The 22784-nt window shown below is 38.5% G+C and overlaps 1 protein-coding gene across 5 annotated transcripts in view; it reads left to right on the plus strand.

Annotated features, from left to right (window-relative positions):
* Nucleotides 1-22784, plus strand: part of DCLK1 (doublecortin like kinase 1) — a 224247-nt gene that overhangs the window by 177046 nt on the left and 24417 nt on the right. For all 5 annotated transcript variants that reach the window (XM_031061410.1, XM_005426354.3, XM_005426355.3 and 2 more), the window contains 7 exons: nt 3847-3931; nt 5296-5404; nt 10245-10302; nt 10996-11115; nt 16194-16340; nt 21456-21589; nt 22287-22364. In XM_031061410.1, the coding sequence (XP_030917270.1) occupies nt 3847-3931; nt 5296-5404; nt 10245-10302; nt 10996-11115; nt 16194-16340; nt 21456-21589; nt 22287-22364 (731 nt within the window). The remainder of the gene's footprint in view (nt 1-3846; nt 3932-5295; nt 5405-10244; nt 10303-10995; nt 11116-16193; nt 16341-21455; nt 21590-22286; nt 22365-22784) is intronic.

Below are 22784 nucleotides of genomic sequence, written 5' to 3' on the forward strand. Positions count from 1 at the left end.
GATTAATTTAGGACAAAGGTGAGTATCAGGAGAGAGGAGACATTACAGTAATTTTTATTTTGCTGTTTTTTTTTTTTTTTCATGAATTTAGCACAGTTTCTACTGAGATAAATCTATTTACCAAACAGTGGCAAAATAAATCTCCAGGTGAGACATGGCTGAAACTCTATAGTGCTAATGTTTCCATTCACATCAATGAGGTGTGTGGTGTGCTGGCCATCTGTTATATAAACCTGAATAGGATCTGAAATCCTTACACCAAAGACCTGATTTTTTTATGCTGTTGCTTTTATGAAGGTGTGCCATAAAACTGGCCATGTGCTGGCAACCTGTGCAACTGGACCCCTTTAAATCTGTGTGAAAGCGATGACATTCCAAGCACCTCAGAATCTCTTAAAATTAAACCAGCTAATTACATTAAAGTCTGTGTGTTAAAGAGATTATACTCTTGCTTAGGGTTTGTTTTCCCCCCTCCCCATCTGCAAGATCCCTGATGGGGTCCACATCTGTGAGAGCAACAACGCGCACGACAGACTGCCTCACAATTGGGAAGCCAACTGGAAGGAGCGCTGAGACCCACAAGGATTGCTGGACCCGCAGGGCTCTCAGCTTGTGAGAACAGGGAGCTAATTAAAGTCTAAATAAATGAAATCTCTTTCTAGCCAAAGTAAAGATAAATAAATAAATGCCTGCGTGTTGTTGGAGAGGACTGAATAAAGATGAAAATATTTGTGTCATGTTTATCCAGTAACATCTCTTTAGTTGTGAAAGGGGTGCTGCCAGCAGACTTGGTGAATATGTGCAAATGTCCAGCTCCTGATTTATTTTCAATCCCTTCTTTTAATAGGAGGGGTTCAGCAAAGGTAATGAAGAGTATGTTTTGATATATTTTTCAATAATTATTTAAAGTTTTAAAAGTCTCAGTGTGTATTTTTAGCACATCTTCCTAGCTACTGCTTCTTTGTCACTGGCAAGTTCTGCCTCTGCCTCCGTGCCAGTGCTTCGGAGGCTGATGTCACCAAAGGGGCTGTATGCTTTGTTTGCAGACTCGTGGTATGTTATATGCTACTAATGCATTATTTCAGTTCTTCTGTTAACAAATAACATTTTAACCTTCCCATCTTTAACAGTGCCAATAAGAAGTAGAGCCACTTAAAACATCAGTATGAAGTAAATTTTTTCCTTTAAAATTTTAAAATTTCTGTGGGCCACTTTTTTTTCAGTCTATTAGACTAAACCTAGGTTAAATACATATTTAAGGAGTTTACCCAAGACATATTTAGGAGTCAATTTAATTTCACTCATGTGTAGACCATTAAAATTATTTGTATTTAAATTGAAGCACTTGCTAAAATGCTTTGTTTAAATGAGCCTTTGAAGATATCTAGTTTTGGAAGGACTGAGCAATTGTATTTCTCAGCTAAGCCTTGGTTTAAAGTCCTTGAAAAATTCAGTCCTCAAATAAAAATTTGAATATCTCCAGGCACCCATTCTGAGAAGATGTGGCCACTGAGTTAGGTCTTGATTTTCACATCTGCCATCTTCACAGATGAGAGCCATGACTGCAAGACTGTAAAGAAGCCATCAGGATGCTAAAGGAAGCTGCAGTGCTATGCAGTCAGCAGCCTTGACCTGACATCTACTTAAAAGTGTAATCTCACTGTTTAAAGTGTAAAAAATGAAAAAAAAGTAGCTGTTAAATAATCTGTTGAAAATCTAGCACTAACTTTCTTGTGATTGTACTCCTTAAATGTTGTAATGATTCATTCCTGATCATAGAAGTAATAAATATCAAACATGTTTAAATTGTAATTCCTTACAGAAAATACTGTGAGAGGGAAAATTAGTATGAAATTGGATGTCTGTTCTAGGAAAACCAACAAACACAGCAGAATGAGTAGAGAGAACATGTTTTTCTGCTTATTTTACAAGCAGGATTGTAAAGGAAACGATTCTCTCATTACATGTGTATAAAAATAGGCTTTGAGACTGACTTCTCCAGGCATGAGAACTCCTAGCATTTCCCCGTTACCTTCATCCACATCTGCTCATTTGTTCAAAAATGAACCAGAGGTAAGTTTTTATTGGGATGTCACACAGAGTTTAGTACAGGAATGGAACATATATAAACACATCCTGACCATGAAGCAAGAGCAGCATCTTAGCAAACTGCATAAAATCACTCAGTGCTGACTTCTGTTGTCAAGAGACAACAAAAACAGTCCAAAAACTGATTAATGCATTCTTCAATTCTGGTCAAAGCTCAGAAGAAATACTTGCCTGGATGAAAAGAGGGAGCTGGGGTTGATTAAAGGAAACAAGGGCAAAGAATCTCATGGTAGATGGGATGTGCAAGCTCTCAGGATTATTTAGTGAAAAATAGGCCAAGTTCAGACTTTGTCTAAGTCATCTGACCTTTGTTGTGGGAGAAATTAAAAGTTATTCTGTTCAAATGAACTCAGCATACTGGCCAGATTTTAAGTCTGCTGACTGCGTTTTCCCTGGCTTGGTACTCAGCAAATATCCAAACTGCTGGAACTTCGGTTACTCTTGTTCCAGTCATGAACTGTGTTCTGCAGTGTCAGACAAAAGAAATAATTCCAAAATAGTTGTATTTAATTTGTAAAGTGGATTGGCACCATGATTGTGGGCATCTAAATACCTTGTAGACACTGATAAGGAAGTGATAGTGTTAGTTGCATGAAGTACAGCCTGCGATCTATGTATTATATAGACTGAAAAAGATAATGAAATACCGCAGCACTTTCAGCATGTGAATGATGTGAACCCAAGAAAGTTTTAGTTTTGCAAATCCACTGAATATTTTTCGCTTAAGTTGTAATAGGAGGACCGGAGGAAATGCTGAGTTTGGCTTTAAGTTTGAAGGGCCACATTATATTTGTAGCTTCTTCTGGCTTCCTCTGAAGATAGGAAATCCTGAAGATGAGGTATAATTGTTTTGCACCACAAGATAAAAGTTTTGGGTGAAATCCACTTCATCTCAAATGTCTGTGTAGCTTCATCCATCTAGATGCATGATGAAGCAGTTTTCCTAAAGTCTGTATGTTGAAGGATGAAGCAGGTTTCCTAAAGTCTGATAGATGTTGATAGGTGCTTTGTAAGGCTTCCCTGGTGAGATCCTGCCTCCTACACTTCTGGCATCCAGAGTGGGTGCCTACAAGTTTCCTTTGAGGGGCCACAGAGACATCACCCTCCCCCATTAGCTGTACAGATAGGACAAGTGCTTGAAATGGAGCACAAGAACAGAGTCACTGCCTCAAGTGAGCCACCCCCAGTCAAATGCTCCTATGAAGCAGCAACCATTATTCACCCTGACATTTTATTTTGTCCATACACTGCCATAATGATTTCTTCCTTTTAGAACAAAACTGGGGAAGATTTCAGCAGAGGGAGGTTTGTAAAACAGAGGAATTCTGCCCATAACACAGCCAGCTAAAGACTTAGGTTCCTGTAGTGCCTGCTAATAGGGTCTCTAAGAACACGGTCTCCAGCCTGCAGAGGGCATACAGCTCCTCAGTTTTCCCTGCCAAAATGTGTGTGGAATAGGGAGAAGCTGTTGGAGCATACATCAAAGTATTCTTACAGGCACATTGCTTCACTTGGTGGATCAAGGATCTCTCCAGTAATGTGAGGTTACCAAAAGTGTAATTTCAGTGGAAGAAATTGGACTCTTCCCAAGCATCCACATATCCATCCAGCAAAGTAAATAGATGCTTTACATAGGGAACACTGAAGCCTCTCCAGGACATGTGTCCAGCAGGAACGTGCTGTGGGTACTCGTGCTTCTTGAAAATCATCTGTTTTCATTTGTGTCTCCATTTCCAGAGCTCCCAACACAGTGGCTCCTCTACCTCATTAGCATCCACCAAAGTTTGCAGCTCTATGGATGAAAATGATGGCCCTGCAGAAGGTAACATTTGGAGCTGACATTTCAAAGCAGCCAGTGTAGTGATAACAGCAGCTGTGTAGGAAGTGAGTCATTCTTCCTGCCAGAGAAGGTGGGAGCATTGCAGGCTGGATGATTTTCTGTGAGGAAGCTCCTCAGCCTTAGCAAACCAGTTAGGTTCACTCTGGATCAGAGTTGATCTGGACATCACTCTTCAGAGATATTTTTCTTGCGGAATACTTGAACTTTTATTTCTGCAAGCAACACAGAGTGCTGACTGGCTTGTTTCAGTATTTTTATCTTATCTGCCACGGTACTAAAGAACACATTGCAGGCCTGGGTCTTTACTCAGAAATGGATAGTCCTATTCCCTGCTAAGGCTTTGAGCAAGTTGGCTAAGGGGCAAGGTCTGCTCAAGCACTGCCGGCTCACATACACGTCTGTGTACATGTGTGTGTATCTGTGCTCCTGTTGGAGAATAACTCTTCATGCTGTCTGTGAATTCAGACAAACCCCAGCCTCCTTGTGTCCTAGCATTCCTAGCATTCACTTTTAGTACTCAACTGGAACAAAGGACAGAGTAATACACAGTTAAATGCACTGTCTTAAAGAGTGTAAACATAAATCACATTTCTGAGAGGCTATTTTTTTTACATTACAATATTTATATAGTAGTTTCTATCAGCTGCAGTTTACAGTCAGCTTTTAGAGGCATGTTAGTTATTTGTAACACTATTTCAAATACATTTAAAAATAATAGTACAGGAATGAGCACTAAAACACATTAAACTACAAGCTTCTCGTATGCTTAGACACTGTATAATGCAATTTTACCTAAACATCTGGTACCCAGGTTGCATGCGAGGTAGTATTATTGAGAACATTTGTTTAAAAACTAAATATTTGATATTGGGGGATGGGGAGAACTAGCACTTAGCACATGAGGAGTTTTATGGATGTCTCAGTTTACAGGATGTAATAAAATAAGTGCTTGAGTGTTGGACTTCTTTGGTACATATATTTAATCATGCTGTATCAAGGAGTTCCAGCCCTTTTCGGAGGCTGGTCTGCGCTTGTGCAGATCACTGAGGCCTTTTCGTAATTAAAAAAATACAATTTTGGTTTTGTCTTGGGGGCATATTGCAATGGAACTATATAACACTCAAATGGTGGTATGTTTGAGCCCCCAGAAGTCTTATTTTTCATTATTGTATCTGCATGAAACCTGTTGAGTATATACAATGTCAGCAGCATGGTTTCACTGTACAGTAAGTGAGATACTGACTGAATGGTTTCCAGGCTCCTAAACCATGGACTTAAAATGCATGTTATGTGCAACATCTGTGTTTCCTTCACTAACAATAAAAATGTACTAATGATTCTTTCAGAAGTGTTGGAGGAAGGTTTCCAGGTTCCAGCGTCGATAGCAGAGCGATATAAAGTTGGAAGGACTATAGGAGACGGAAATTTTGCTATTGTGAAGGAGTGTATAGAAAGGTGAGGAGGATAATACACTTATTGCTGTAAAAAATAATTATTAATGTTATGGCTTTCCTGATTGTATCTTTATTTGTAGAATACAGAAATGTAATAAGGTAATGTCTCAATGCCAGATGGAAAAACTAAAGTCCTCTCAAATTAAAAAATGAGTGAGTTCAAGGGGCAATCTATGAATTTTATTCTTTGTGGGGTTTATATGGGTTTTTTCTGCTACACTCCACATGATGTTACCAGTTCCTTGTGTTAAATCTCTCTTGTTGCAATGAAATAACATCTTTTCTTGCAGTATGTTCCTTTTGCAATGCTCCTTTTACATTAGACTAGTGGAACATTTCACATACAGCAGCACTCTGTAAAGATGTCAGGAAGTTCTCTGTTTGGGGTGTAGTGCCAATGGTCAGCACAAAGAGGTAATTTTGGATCAATCTATTCTGCCATCTGACACTGAGGTGTAGTCTCTTCCATATTTATTTTTAATTTTATGGATGTTTAACTCCTGCTTGCCTGCTTTGTGCCACTATATTTGCTCTTTCCAACTTTATGGGCCTCACTGCAGACACCAAAATCTAACTTCTTCAGTGACCTTTACTGTAAAGAGGTGAAAACAGTCTTTGATTTTAGACGTCTGCTCCAGATTAGAGAAGTCACAAGTCACCTCAGTTGTCAGTGTTGCTGAAAGTGTCCAGGTTGACATGTTCATGTGTCTGTTTCTAAATCTGTTCAGGCTTGAACCTGCTCTACCCAACTTTAAGAGTGTAAAAAATATGGAACCGGAGGAATGCTCTAAGCAGAACTGTGGTTACGTTTTAGTGGTATTGTTAAAAATAGGAGACTGTGGGATATAAAAGACAGAAGGTATTTCACCTATATGTGAAACAACTGTAGGATTGCTCATGTTAGTAGCAGTGCAGACAAACAAAAAACTGCCAGAGCTGGAGGTGTCCAAAAGAGAGAACAATAGAGATGTCAGTGTTTGAGAATGAAATTTTATCAGTTAAGTTTTCTATCCCCTATTACCATATCCTGGAGAGGAGACTTTTACAGAGGAATATAACTTCACCTTTGGGCTCAAAGAAAAAACTGGTCTTTATCCTGTAAGAATATGATATAAACCCTGGAGAGTGAGATTAAATCTCCTGACAGACAATGATAAATTAGCTTGACTGGTTTTAAACTCGTCCCCTTGGAAAAATACAGGTCCACCTCTGCATCCAAAAGTGCAACTTGGAGATCATGAAGACAGCTGTTGGGGAAAAGGGTGAGAGTAGATTTTTTATCAGCTGACAGTATGCTTGTGGGACTTGGCCAAAGTTCTGGTGAGGCCTTTAGTGTTCTGCCAGAGTGAGTTCTTGGTGGAACTGGTCATCCAGAGGGCAGTAGCTGTTCAGATCAAACCTCAGGGTCTGAGCTGTATGGAAACCTAAAGGAAGCAAAGCAAAACAGTATGAAAGAAGGGAAGCACTGAAATACCCTATGGAGGGACATGACTAGTGAAAGAAATGGGTGAAAACACCCATCTTCACCCAAACTCTCTTTCTAAGAAAAGAGAAAAAGGCAGCTTAAGGTAAAGTGAATAGTGCCTAGGAAAAGCAGATTAGAAGGTAAAATAATGAGAAGTTGTGGTTTTAATAAACTCATTCAGCTAAAAATGCAATTTGTGCTGCTCAGAGACAGTACAAATGTGCTAGTGTGCATGTCACAATTATTTCCCAAACGGAGAGAAAACACATGAACAAAATGAAATGTAGGTCCCATCACACCTAAAAATAATGCTGATTACAATATCCTGGAGAGCTTGAATGAAAACTGTTTCCTGTCCTCTTGTCTATCCCACTGGGCCCAGAAGTATCTAGTAACATGGTGTGTCTAATGTACTCAAATAGCATTTTTACCCAGGTATTCCCAGATATATAGTCTTGTGGTCTCTGAGCTATACCGTTCCATAGATCCCATTTCTATCAGAGAGCTACTAATTTGGGAGATCTTGAAAACTGAAGTGGAATTGTTTCTGTTAGTTTATACTTCTAAAGCAATATATCCTTGCCATCACAGGTGTGGAAGGAGAAATTAAAGACTCGGAGGGTAAATTATACCAGTACCTGTGGAAACACCTTCAAAAATATTCTTTTCAGTCTTTTTTAAGCATCTTTAACCACCTCACTTCAAAGTCTGATATGTCCATCAATTGCAGAGCCAGAATTAATGGGGTGATACTTGGGACAGAGAACTTTTCCATTTCCTTGTGAAGTATAATTCCTGTGTGCATTACACTTCAAAGGAATAGCACCATAAGGTGTTAAACAAGTCGGAATGGGTCTTGCCACACAAATTCAGTGGTCACATGAATACTCCTTCTCCATAGCTGTGAGATCAGTCTTTGAGCACTTCAATACATTCACAGGAGTTTTCCTCTGACAATGAACAGTCTTAATAGAAACCAAAAACCATCTCCAAAGTTTTCACATGTGGACTTCTAAATCCCATTTTGAGCATCTGTGAATGCACAGAGACACACTCTTAAATACATTAAATGCATGCAAAAATACAACAAAGATAGATTTTTTGTCTCCAGTGCAGTCTAAATCTCCGTGAAGTTTGCAAAAGTTTAAAGAGCCAGGGAACATGGCACCAAGCCCTGTTACGAGCTAGAAGTCTAACTCTGTGGTAGTGCAGTGGGTCCAGACTCCTGTCCAGCCACAGCATGTTGCCTTCTTTTTGTGATCCCTTTATATTGTTTGGAGTGAGCTATAGGTGAGAGGTGAGATGCCTGTTTCATGGTGACTTTTTGACATGGCCGTGCGTATTTTTTGGTGGTGTGTATGTTGCTGTGCTGCTGACAGGCCGCGGTTCTGCAGCTTTTCAGGGGAAAGGATTTACATTATCTTAGCTTTAATTTTCTTTTTACCAAAACAAAGAGCAGTCAGAGTTGTCATCTGCTTGTTACATATCTGCTCCGTCGTATGCACAATTTGTCCTGCGGTGTTTTTATATGTGTTCATTTTTAACTTTCAGATACTTTCAAATGCTGACATTTCCTCACTAGCTCAGATTTCCCAGTGTCTTGGAGTACATGGAGTCTCCCATGGCCAACAAAAACCATCAATTTCCTTTCTCATGACAGAAAGGAAGCATTCCTAGGGCAACCAAGCAGCTTGAAAGAGACTGCTATTGAAAGAGGCTATATTTTGTCTGAGTTTGAACCCCAGATATCTTAATTTCTAATATTTCTTGTTCAACCTCCTCCTTCTAGTCGCAAAAATAGTGTCCAAATCTCTTCCTGTCCCCTCACTGAGCTTGGACTGTAGCCACTGAAGAGCAGCACTGGAGAGGGGCACCCCACATGGAGTGCAGCCCATTTTGGGGGGCTGTAGCACTAAACCCCTGTGTGGGGGAGCACAGATAGGAGAAGTTTTTAATTTTTATTTGTGCAAATCTTGAACAGATATGCTGTAATTTTTCCCCCAATTCATAAACTTTCTTATCTTGTGGGATTTCTTTTAACTGATGTCCTAATAGAGGCAGTTTTAGCTCTTTGCCAGGGAACATAAACAGAATTAATATTTTGGTGATATTTTTGCTTTTTACTGAATTAGTAATTTTTCCTTAAATTAAAAAGTAGTGGTACATCATTACCAGAGGAGTTCTCCGTGTTTTAATATGGAAATGAAAATGCCCAGTTGTTTACCAGATACAGTGCTTTCAGTGTATTACTCACTTTGCATGCCCTGTTTGACAGACTGAGCACACTTTTAGACACATTAATGTCTCTGTTGAACATACTCTGTATCAGTTTAATGTATCAGTTTAACTACTGTCTTTTGTGAAATGCGGAATGAAAAAATGACCCTGTATTCTTGAAAGGTTATTTTTTTTCTTAATTTTTAACCAAACATGCCTAAAGGCAATGTAATAGACATTTGTAACCTGTTTAGGTTTGTATTACGAAAGAAAAATATTTCAGTAAGATCTTTTCCTAAATTATCCCTTTTCCAATTAAACTTGTACTGAAACTGGGGCTTGTAGGCGGAGCTTCCTGTTTTTGTTATTACAGCCATCTTTTGGTTTTGTAACTTAATTAAGAAGTGGAAGTTGATACTGTTAACTTGTCTACAAGCTAATTTGTCTATGTAAGTATTCTAGATAATAGATACCTATGTACATATAGTAGTAATAAACACTATAAGAATTCAAAACAACGCAGTAGTTAAAAGGAAATGTGTTCTCATCCTGAACTAATTTCTCTTACTGTCTCCAGAATCTTCCACATTCTGCCTAAAAGCCAACATATTTAACTCTGCTAAATATCCTATAATTACTGAATACATAACAAATTATTCCAAGGACTGACCTTTTTAACGTAGCAGTTGTGACTGCAGATATGCAAAGAAATGACTTTTTATTTTAAGTAAAAAGTAAGTAAGTATTTTCTGTGGGCTGTATTTTTTGTAGGATAGAAAACAAAACTATTTTGTTTTGAAAATATTTGTACCTGTGAACACTGTATGGTATTTTTACAAAAAAATTACAAATTAATAACAATTTTCATTACAAAATGGAAGAAAAAGTCAAGCATTTTTTTTTTATTTTGAAAACATTGAAATGCTTTCCTTTTAGACAAAAAAGTTGTATGTCTTTTTCTCAGGCACACATATTTAATAACTTTGGCTCAATTTCACAACACTAGTCAAATCCAAGCTTTGTTTCTTAAAAAAAAAAAAAAAGAATATTCTACTAGAACTCTTCATTACATGTATTATATTTGTATAACAAATATAAACTCAACTGAGAAAAATATTCAATGTGATTGAACATACAAATTTTTTTTCTCTTTCCTCAGATCAACTGGTAGGGAATATGCTCTGAAAATAATCAAGAAAAGTAAATGTAGAGGAAAAGTAAGTAGAAAAAAAATATGAGAACAAAAGATTTTTTTTTCAGGAAATTTTTTGTGAGAGATCATTTTGAGAAGCTGTTGGTATTTGTGTCTTTCCTGACAAGTGTTAGAATCTCTTTGTTAAAGTCTTTGCCTACCCTCTGGAGACTCTTGGAGTTTCAGGAGAAAAGGCTGTTCTAGACCCATGTGATGAATCTCCAGTGCTTTCTTTTTATCTGTGTAATTATGTCCTCTAATTTTCATAATTCCAGGTGTTATAGAAAGTAGAAAATAATACAAATAATTATAACAACACTGGTCACTGTGTGTAAGGGATAGGTTAATTAAATTGATGTCAATTTTGCACCAAGTGACTGTTACGTTTTAAAATCAGTAACAAAAGGTTTTGTGAGAAGATGCTATCATGTTGTTAAATCTAAAGATTCTGCATCGGAGAAAATTTAAAGAGCTTTCATTTTTCTCTGCATCAGAAACATGTCTTTTCTTCCATTTCTTTTTCTGTGTTCCGCTCTCTCTTCTTTCAGTTACCACATTGATGTTTCTAAACATGTTCCTTCTCTGTTGCTGGAGGCAACATCTGTTAGTTTTTTCAAAAACCCCAGAGAATCTGTGCAGCTCCCAATTCTCTCTGCTTTTTCCACTGTGAATTTTTTTCCCACTAACCCATATTCATTGAAGACTTTTTGTGTGTCAGGAACACATGATCCAGAATGAGGTATCTATTTTAAGACGAGTCAAGCATCCCAATATTGTACTTCTGATCGAGGAGATGGACATGCCAACTGAATTGTACCTTGTCATGGAACTTGTAAAGGTGAGTGCTTTGGAGTCAAGCTGCTTATTGTATCAACTATATTGAAAAATTCCATTCCTACTTAGGCTTACTAAAAAACATGGGATCACAGAATAATGTAGAGTGGAAGAGATCTCTGAAAGTGGTCTAGCATCCTACTGAAAGATGTGTAAGCCACTGACAGATTTTTTTTTATTAGCTTTCAAATATTTCAAATATTTGTCTAACTTCCCTTAAGCCACACTTGTAAATGTTCTGTTGACAGTACTTTGTATACCACCAGTTGTGTTTGCTTCCTCAAGAGAAAACTCGTTAAAAATTTATAATCTGCCTTGAGGTGAATTGAAGATATACCCAGTCCAAATAGCCATAAATACCAGCCTTCAAAATACAAAAAGGTGAAAGGATTTCATTAGTTTTTATTAATTTACATTAAATCTAAACAATATTAAATGTGTTTTTTCTTTATTGATATATATTAACACAGTGTCAAACTTGCCTCCTCAATAGCAATCTAAATTTAAGCTGAAGGAAGGGGAAAGCGAAATTGGAAAGCCTGCTGTTAAAAGCATGATTCTAGTCTAAAAAGTAAATTTGTGAATGTAGTGATTTATATTTTGGATGATATTTCTTTAGAGTGACTTAGAGAAAGCACTCTTTGGCAAACAGAATTGTTGATCTGCTTTGCTCTGGTTGTAGGTGGAAGTTAGAAGGTGCTCTTAATGTTCCTATCACACCTCATTGAGATATTAAATAGGGCGATCCCAGGTCCAGGTGTTTCTTAAATACTCTTTCAATCTCTGGTCTGGAATACAAGAGCAAGTAGAATGACTAGGTTTTTTGGTTTGTTCCATTATCCCCCATGCTCTGTGGCAGAACCAGTGACACAAGCCATGTTCCCAGTCCAAAGCTGGAAGGCTCTGTGTGCCTCATGGGTGGATGCCCACAGATTTTCCCTGTCCTCGTGGCAGTCTGGGAAAGAAAGTCTTGTCCTTGTAGGTCTGTGCTTGACAGATGCCCTATTTGACTTGAGTAGTGCTGTGGAGCTTATGGTCCCCCTAACCCCACTGTCCACCACCTCCAAGCTCTGAGGAAGCACACTAGGAGATGCTGGTACTAAAGAGCTGACATATTTTCTCTGATGAAAAAGTTAAATCCCAAGACAAAAAAAAAAAATACTGGCAATCTTCCATGCCATGAATCCCTTTGTGTTACCAGTCCCGGAATAATTTCCCCAGTCCCTTGACAATCTCAGCCCTCTCTCACTGTTAGGCATGCAATGTGAAACAGCACAGCTTGAGATCAGATACCATTAGCCATCTAGCAGTATTTTAATCATAATTACTGCTCTATTTTATTCTATTCTATTCTAAGTGAGCTCACTATGAGATCCATGCTACTGTCGGTTTTCCTCAGTGTCTGCGAGAGCTTGTTCAAAGGTACCTCAATCCCCTTGCACAGCACTGTAATCACATGTAGCCACAGCTTTTAGCCTGCATTGACAAATCCTTCATTTTGGCCCCATGAGGTGTGCTAAGAACTAAAAGCTGTGCCTTGTCTAACCTGCCAAGATGTAAGCACAGAGCTGGCTTTATGGGTGAGACCTGCTGTGCTATTCATGACTGAAAAATGTGTAAACTGTAGTGTCCAATGGATTTTTAATTGAAGTCCTACTCAGCTAAATGAGAGAGGATGGGACTGAAGACTCCTAGAAAATAATTTAGAAAATAAGCCTTAAAGATGTATATAAAAAAAAACATGCATTGTGTTCACTTTCTGGAGAAATCGGGTGTTTGTGTTCTTTCTTCTTTACCCTTAAAGATTGCTGCACATATTCTTTTAGCTGTATTATAGAAGGGCACTATAGGAATCTCTGTACTTTTCATATCCTAGAGAGCACTGTTCTAATAGTCTTTACTTTTATGTAGAATAATAGAAGAAATGTAGAAGAAATAACCTTATTCAGGGAAGTCAACTTTGTTTCTCTGACGCAAACATCTATTCCTTAATATATAGTTGGAAGAAAAGCTTTGTTGCACTCTCTGGGTACTAGGGAAGGCATTTCTGGAGAGACATTAATTGTTAATTCACCAATTGCTGACTGTTACCATTTCATAGTGTGCACTGTTAGAATTGATTAACCATCTGTTATTGACTGACTTTTGAAGACCTGACATTAAATCAAACTCACAGACAGGAAAGAGAGGCAAGGAGGAAAGGCTTGATAGTGCAGAGCCCGGTTCCAGTTAATACCACCCTGCATTAATTGGCAGTAACATGTTTGACATAAGTGACTGCTGCAAATCCCGCCCTCGCCTCATGGCAGATAGGCCATTCATTGCTTTGTAAAGTGTAAGAAAAAGCACTTCATAAATACAAATATAAACACATTGCAAGTGGTGCTTGTAAAAGGAAGCAAAGACCTGGTTTCTGGCACATTGCCTTTTTACACAGTGAAACAAAATTGTTATTCAAACCTAACAGGGGTTTGGCCAATTTAAGAAGCAAGATTTATTGCTGAGTTTCCTTTACTGCTCCAGGATATGATTTCATTTTTGCAGAAGAAAAAGAGAGATCATATCATTTACATAACAAGGTAATAAATAAATAATTGGTTACTGTAGTTCCAAGTACACTTCCTCATGTGCACAGATGATAAAAACTGCATTCAGATGTTGCTGGTCCTGTTTCACTCCAGAACAGGGGATTTAAGACTGAAATGTCATCCTGAACTCACCCCTGGTGCCTGAATAAATGATAGTGACCTGCTGTGTGAATCGGCTTAGCAGAACCTTGCAGGTTAAAGTGCTCTTTGGGGAGAGGAAAGTCTGAAAGCAATTCTGCTTGATATAGCTGTCAGCTCTGTTAACTCTTTCCAGGATATCACCTCTCCTTTAACCGCAGAGAATCCCACAGACTAAATATATGCTCTCTTTTCTTAGCAGGATACCTGGTAAGAAACTTTACCGACTACAGTAGATGCTTAAATGGAGAAAATTATTCTGCTTCAGATTGGCTTGACTGTTGAATTGCTCTGAAGCCTCTATATTTTTCTGAGTTTAAGTTTCTCTTGTGCATGAACATTTATTCCTTTTCTTCTGACTTCAAGCCAAAATTTTTCCTTCTTCTTTTTAAGGCTCAGCTTCTTTCATTCTTGCTCCTCATAGCTCAGACTATTTTCTTTGTTTGGAGGCAGATGCTTTGCTGATGTTATTGACACTTCTTCTGAGCATCTGGAACATATTAGATAAGACCAAAGATCTGTCCAACCCACTGCCTCATGTTAAAAAGCAGCTGGTACAGGGGTTTCACAGGAAGGAGCTTAGGGAAGATAGATTATTTATCTCACATACTTTGCCACATGCTGATATCTAATACTTAGGGATCAGATAATGCCATGAAGTACATGGTATTGTACATTTGCCAAATATTTGGCCTCTTACTCTCTAATCCTCTATCTGGTTTAGCTTGGCCTTTTGTTCTTCCTTTTCCTTGACACTATGTATCTTGATGTGTCTTGAACAGTCACCAGCCAGGGCAAGAAATTTGATGTGGTCCAGATTTGACAATTTTTGGCTGTAAGCAATTTCCAAAGAGCTGGGATTTTGTATCTACAATGGAAATAAACCTGCCCTGGCATACTTCAGCTGCACCTCAACAATGCAAAAACTTTAATAGATTGTTTGTTTTTTATAACAAGTAAAGTCTGTTTTACCAGGTTTGAGTCTTTGGTGGTTCCCTTTTCCTACTCTTTTCTCTGTAACCGTGATTCCTGGAATTTTTTTTTTCTTTCCCCTCAATCCTCCTTTCTCTGGAAAGTGGAAAAAATGTTTACACTGGAGTTGAGCCTTAAAAAAAACCAGAAAATATCTTGAAGCTGTTGGTAAAACTATGAGAGCTGGCAAAGCTGGGACTCCTCTTTTGCCTTCAGAAAATACCCACTTTTTCTTTTAAATACAGTCCTCTGTGATTCTTTTTCTTGATGTTTTGACAGTAGCAGGGAATTTTTGCATTGCTTTTGCAGAGTTATCTTTTTTTTCTATTTTTTTTTTGTTCTTGTTGGATTGTATTCTCTTTGTGATGCTCCTTTGACTTTGGCCAAAGGCTCAATACCTCTGAGTAGAATCTCCCAAAAGATCACTGTTTTTTCCTCCAATCTGTCAAGCTCCCTTCTTAATCTCATATTTAAAATGACTCTTCCATCTTTGTCCAAGCACTTCATGTTCCCTCTCCCCACTTGCCAGCTCACCTCTGGAAATGCAGTCATGGCTGCCTCAGACACTGGTGAAGATCATTCCAACTTTGGGGACTTCCACTTAGTTTTAACTTGTTTTCTTCTTTCCTTCATTCTCTCTTGTTTTCTTGCTTTTCTTTCACTGACAGCAGCTTTTAGCTGAATTAGCAAGATGAGTTGAGAATGGCACAAGCAGCCACCTGTGTCTCCCAGTATGATTGCCTGACATACATGCTGTAAAATTCTTCAGTATTAACTGCAAGAGGCATCACAATACCAAAAAAATCACATCTTCTGTAGAGAAAGTGGTTTCTAAAATCCATGTTTGCAAAGCTTTATGAGATAGAAACAGACTTTTAAAATATGATAGCAGTGAGAATAGGTAACTTTGAGTTCTGAGTTTTACTCAGAGTTCCTTCGTCTTTCTGGGGTTCAGTTAGGCATTGGGCAAAAATTTGATGTCAATCAAATTTGTTTGTGATTATTATAAAGAGTGCCGAGGGTTGGTAAATTGCATCACGATAGGCAAGTATGTACTCTTGCCAGACATTTGTAGCAGGCTCTGAACACACAGGTTGGCAAGAGCTGGACATGTTACAAAAGCAGCAGCAGGTGGGAATGGTTTGCAGTAGAAACTCCAGCCTCTTGGCTGAGCAACTCAGCCATGACCAATGGTTTTGAGTTACTGGTCTGTTTACCTGCCATTATGGGAGATGCCATCACAGTACCCATAGTTTATAGCTGCAGGGAAACTGTGCTGCTCCCTTCCCCTCCTCCTTCTCTAAAATTGTCCCTTGATCTTCCCTAAATTTTTCAGTCATTTCACAAACAATGTTGCTCATATCCCATGGTAATTTTGCTCCAGGGAGGAGATCTTTTTGATGCTATTACTTCCACCAACAAATACACAGAGCGGGATGCCAGTGGGATGCTTTACAATCTGGCCAGTGCCATCAAATACCTTCACAGCCTGAACATTGTCCACAGGGATATCAAGCCGGAGAATCTACTGGTAAGTGAAGATTCATCTTTCAGTATTGCTGGTAACTTTGGAGTGTGTGAGAAAAGGTCTGCACTTCCTCCTTCCACATGCCTGCCAAGTTTATTTCGGTCTTTTAACTCACTGATCTTTTTATTTTAACCTTTACATTGTAAAGCTCTCCTAAGAATAACAGCTGTCCCAGGAAGTACAGTCACATTAGGTGGTATGTCTATACTGTTCCATGGGACAAAGCAGCTGAGTAATTCCTGGGATCACTAGAAGTAAACTTGTAGTAAACTGCAGGAAAATTTCAAGCTTCTTATAAATATGTGTTCTGTCCTCATTAGACTATTCTGTACTTCTCTCACTGCCTAAATAATTAGCAACCCTTTAGTTTTACAAGTGTGGTGCATGTAAATGCTGTGTCCTAATCATGTCACACATAAGAGCAGAACCAGGAAAAGACTTCTTTGTCCTTCCCCTACTGCATCTGCAAATAATCCTATAGCACTTTTTATTATGCCACTTTCACAAACAGACAATCTAAATCTTTGTTTTTCTGACTCAAACTATATGAGCCTTATCCACTGAAGACGATGAAAAACATACCCTGGCAATTCGTCTTCTGAGAATTTTGCACACTTGAATGCAACAGTTGCATCCGCCACATAGTTTTATTTCTCCTGAGAAATTAGCTTCTCCTGATTATTTCACTGTTCTGAGTTTTCACAAATTTGCTGACATGTTCCAATATCAGTATGTCCCAATTCTCCATATATTCTGCAACTGTAAAACAGTGTTCGTAGAATCATAGAGTATCAGTTCTCTCAGCTGTGTGCTCTCAGCCATGACCTAATGCATTTAGTCCTGCTTGACAATAAAGAGTTTTTATGGGAAAGCTGACTCCGGCAGATATTACTAAACTTCCAGGCAGTGGGATTTTTACAGCTGAAGTTCCTCTAGTGGCAAGTTCTGGGTGAGGAAGTGACCTGCCCTCATTTTCCAGAAACTGCTGAAAACACACTAGGTGGAAGTTTCACTCAACATTAATGACTGATACACCTTTCTTGGCCCTTTTGCTCCATTTTATTTTCTGGTGTTGGGGTTGATAGGTGGCTGCCTGCAGATGTTGTAGCAATCCCATGCCAGGATTCAATAATGCTGTTCCTGGAGTGTGCAGGAGGGTCTTGGTCTGGGACAAGCCTTGCTCTACTGCTGTCTTGACTTGTCTGTAAATGCCTAATCTCTATTGTTGTTAGAGTTAAAATTCTTGGGTAAAAGAGGTGGTCAGGAGGTATGGGTAGGAGGTGAGGGCAGCAGGGCAGGGATTAGATTTACCTGCTCAGCTTTTCTGGTAATTACCCACTAATGATCACATTGTTCACATTGTAGCTGAATTATTTCTGAGTGACTTTTCCAGAACCATGCATTGATTTTGAGACTGAGCTGTAAGGTTGCAGCATTTAACCTCTTGCAGCATCCTAATTCTCAAAAGCATTTGATTCACAAATTGCATTGATTCACAAATTGCATTGATTGTCTAAGTTTTATGAGGTCCTTGAAAGAAACAAGCGCTGCTTTAGAAGAGTACTTTGGAACCAGCCTTACCTGAACTCTGATCCTGGTTCTGACATTGGCTGCCTGTGGCCTCAGTGTGTCTGAACCTTCCTGCTTTTATCTTAGCTGTCAAATGGGATGTGTCGTTCCTTGTGTCACAAAATTGCACTAGCGTTATTTTCATGGCATTTAGAAAACACTTGAAAAATGCCACATGGGTCTTGGCATTTCTTTTGCTAAATACCTTCTCCTTGCCTTTTGTAGCCTGCCCTTTTCCTTGCAGCTCTTTAACCCTTCACCTAAGTGGTCTTGGAGGTATTTTCCCTTGTTGTTCTTGTGCTGAGGCTTTCCCTGTGCTACAGTCATGATGCTGCATGTGCAAATCCTGGTTGTGTTATAGCTGGTTCTCCTGGTCACTGGGTTGAGAGAATCAGCCCTTTCTCCCCCACCCTTTTCCTACTCATAGATTGTAACTTTAGGCTTAGAGGAGCATGTCCTGAGGCTAAACAACCTCATTAGCAGGATAAAGACAACAGGGAGGATGTGCAAGGCTGTACAGGCTAGAGGAGAACATGAGGAGTGAAGGGGAACATGCTGCTCTGGAGAAGGAGACCAGAAGAGGATGTTCACCTGGAGCTGCTTTATTTCATCTCTTCCCAGCCCCTAGTAGAGCCTTTCCTTCCACCTCCTCCTTTGTCTCTTTTCATTTCTCCTTCTTCCCAAAAGTAACTTTCAGGCTTAGAGCTGATGTGTGAGACCAGCTCTAGGTCCTGCTAATAAATCTTTGTGTGTGTGAACCTGTCCTGTGTGCAGCACCCATTATTTTTTAACTGCTTAAATATTCCGTATTATCCTCGAGGCATATAAAGTCCATCTAACAGTCAACTGTCCAAGAGTTTAGGGTGTGCTGAATACCTGTGATGCTTTAGCATTTTTGTTTGTTTTTTTATTCTCTAGGGAGCCTTCCATGTTTTAATTGGAACATTTTTCATAATTGTTGCTATTTAGAACGTTTATTTTGTCAAGTCATGGGATGTCTTTATAGCCATATAATAAACCCTAGAGAACAACTTCTCTGACTGTTGCCATCTGCACTGATCACAAGAGCAGCTTAGAAAATACTGACAGACTTTATACTAATAGGATACATATGGTGGCATACAATTATGTGTGGCTGCATTCAATTAGTGTAGTACAATTACACAGTTTTATAGCTTAGTTAAAACAGTGAAAGCTCTACGAAGCGGGCAATTTGCACTAATCCCCATTTCTTTAATTGCCCTTCAGTATTTAAATGTAGGAACATATATAGCATTTATTCTGAATAACATGAGCGTTAAATTATCTTTCCCATTCCTTGACTGGCAAGTAACATACCACAGCTTCACATTGGGCCCTTTTTTAGATGAAGTTATAACAGGGTGAGGAAAAGTTACTTTCTTCATTTTTACAAGTCAACTGAAGTAATTTTCCAAGAAAAGTAATTCCTCGAAACAGATGAACCAGAATAATAGAAAATGCACTGTACCAAACCTTCTGCATTGGTAAATATTGCCAAACAAACCTCTTCTGTAATTAATTTCTAGTATGGATGAGTCCCACAAGGTGTGGTCTATTGAAGGAAGGAATCTACAAATGTTTGCTAGGTTAGCACAGCTCAGAGAAGGCTGTGTAGAAAGATAAGTGCATGAAACAGAATATGAAATACTAATTAGGCCAGATTCAGCTCTTCATGTCTAAGTGCACATTTTACATACTTCAACAAGTGAATATTTAAAGCCCTAGTCTCTAGACTTTAATTAAAACTGTTGTTGAAATTAGATTTATTACTGCCATTTCAGAGAGCACTTTCTTTAGTTTCAGGAACCAGATGTATTTAACAATCTGTGTTTTGAATAAAACCATAATTGCTTTTTTTTTTTCCTAGTGCTTTTCTATAAACATAACTTTTTTTCTGGCTTAGTAGAAGAGAAATGTGAATCCATTATAAATTGCTGGTCCTCTTAAAGATCCAGTTGAATTTTTAAAAATAACATAAGGAGACGAGAAGAATTTTGTGTATTCTGAATGTCTGCTTGTGGCTGTATCACCTGGTAAGCAGGGATTCAGGACAGAGAGGGGTTTTCTCTCTAGACATGACTAACATTAACAAATAAGAAACTGGGAGATGGGGGCTGTATAATAGAACTAATTAGTATGAGCTATAACAGATCTGTAGGAAACTGTGGTGAGAGACTTCAAGAATTTACTTTTGCTCCAAGAAATCTATTCAAGGGTCCCATGTAGAATTTATTGTATTTTTATAAGAAAAAAAGCTAGGATTTTCTTCTTAAAGCAGTAGATAAATGTGATTTTGGATGTAGGAGTAGCTGGTCAAGATATATATATGTATATATATATAAAGGATTATTTTGATTTTGATTAGGAAGTATGATGCCTACTATTTTTGCACAGTTTTGGTGCAGATTGTTTACATGATATCACTAGTGGTGATCCAGACTGCATAGAGCTTTGGTTTGGCTTGCAAAATAATAAAGTGATGCATATACATTATAAGAAGGTCTCCCGTAGACTGTTTCCATTTTTTAAGGTGCTGTCGTAGAAAACATTCCAAAATGGCAAGCAAGGACTCAAACCAGCACATTGATTAAAGATAGACTTACAGTCTGGTGTTTAATTCAGATACATTTTTATATTTTTTATTTTAAATATTTTTTTACTGGATCTAATTTTAAAGGCACAGGTCTTATTATCTGGCATAAGCAGATGGTGGGGGATACAATACAGCATCATAAAGTCTCCTTAGGACATCAGTTTTCAGTGTTTGCAGATTTGGGGCTCTTCTTTTGCTCTGAGCCGGCTTTTAAAATTATAGTTGTTTTACTGATGTTTCTAGGTTTTTTTTTTCATGTGACTACATCTTAATCTCCCTTTGCACCCATAAAACCCCATGAAAGATCATGCTGCCACTGTGAAGACCAGGTTTTAAGACAGGATTTTCACATATCCCCGTTAGCAGCCCTAACTGCTTGTGTCCCATTCATCCTGATGCTACTGTGCCAGTAAGAAACTCATTGGTGTGTAAGAGTCATCCAAGGAGAGGAGAGTATTTCTAGGTGAAATACTGCAGCCAAATTTGTGTCTTGTGGCTTCAGCACACAGAGAAGAGCATGGAACTGCTATCAGTGCAGTCACTTTTCTATTATCTAAGTAGCTGAAGTTCCTGTGCAAACCTTTAATATCTCTGCAAGTAAAATGAATTAACTCAACTTGCCTACACTGTGAATTCAGTAGGGAGCCACTGCCAGAAGGTCATGCATTTGCTTCTGGGCTTTAGCACCTAGTAAGTGGTCCGTCTTTTGTTGGACAGGTAGCAAGATAAGTATTTCCCAAACATCTTGGCTGTATTGGAGGGAAATTGTCCAAATTGTCTGTGACTTTTCAAAGCACACACAGAAATATGTTAAAGGTAAGGAGAAGGAAAAAAATCTGTAAATAAGAAGGAAGAATTTCAGGCAGTTAGCAAGTGATTATAGTAATTGCCTTGATGGTTTTGTGGTAAAACTTTCAATTTTCCTCCTGATTTAGGTTTATGAACACCAAGATGGAAGCAAGTCCCTGAAGTTGGGAGACTTTGGCCTAGCAACAATTGTGGATGGACCTCTATATACTGTCTGTGGGACCCCAACATATGTAGCTCCAGAAATCATTGCTGAAACTGGGTAAATCCCTTGTAGTGGTGATCCATTGATGTGTACTCAGAAGAGCACATTCTTGCCATTGTGCCAGACTGGAGTTCTTGCAATTAAGATTTTTATCCTGCCTTTGGTTGGCTATGATGCAGAATCATGGCTCATAGAACAATTCCGGAAGGGACCTCGGGAGGTGATCTTAGCCAAACCAGTTCAGAGCAGGCTGGCTTTTGAGTTATATTGATCAACCTCTGCCAGTTGTTGGCCTCAAACTTTTTAGCTTAGCACTGAGTTACTAACTAGCCATTTGCAGATACAGTGGAATAATTCTATTCTCGAGAGACTGCTAACTACCATTCACTTAATTCAATTTCGTTATTACACGCTATCCTCCTCTGATTTGTTTAAATCCCTGCTGGCTTGAGCAGCCTGTGTCACCTTTGCAGATTTCATGTTGACAGGCATCACTAACTCAAGTAAACTCAACTTGAATTAGTTAACTAACTGAAGAATAAAGCCCAGTGTCTTCTGTGCACTCACACATTCTGATCTAATGTAATTTTAATTTTAAGATGTAAATGTAAAAAACATTTGATGGCAGAATGAGGATTGGTAGGTAAACAAAGTTCAGATGAGAATTTATGAGAAATTATTAATGATTCTGAACATATTTCCTCTGTAGTCTGTAAGAATCTGATGTCTCTAACCATGTCTCTCACACTTCTAGATATGGCTTGAAGGTGGACATCTGGGCAGCGGGTGTGATTACTTACATCCTGCTCTGTGGTTTTCCTCCATTCCGTGGGTATGGACTGACCTATTCAACCATCCTTGTTATGTGAATTGGTCCCTGTGCTCCTTTCACATTAAGCACAGAGATTCCCACTGGTAGAAGTTCTCTGCTCATAGGGTTTGATGGTTTTTTTCTGTGCTCTGCATAGTGTTCTACACAAGCCCCATAAATGTCTGTGATTTTATAGTAAAATCTCTGTCTCGTGTTTGTTTCTTGTAGTTTAAACTTTATTGCATTGCAAAACAAGAGCCTTCATTACAGGTTCTGCGTGCCTTTGCCTGAAGGTTTAAATAAACTATGAAATAACCATCTTCTTTCATAGACAAAATGCAGCATATTTTGTGGTTGGTAAAAGGTAATTAAAATGTAAGCCAGTTAATAAGGACATGTCAGATATTTTATCCCCTCAAAGCAACTGCAAAGTTGTGGACA

Source organism: Geospiza fortis, unplaced genomic scaffold (assembly GCF_000277835.1).
Source record: "Geospiza fortis unplaced genomic scaffold, GeoFor_1.0 scaffold181, whole genome shotgun sequence".
NCBI classification, from domain to species: Eukaryota; Metazoa; Chordata; class Aves; order Passeriformes; family Thraupidae; genus Geospiza; species Geospiza fortis.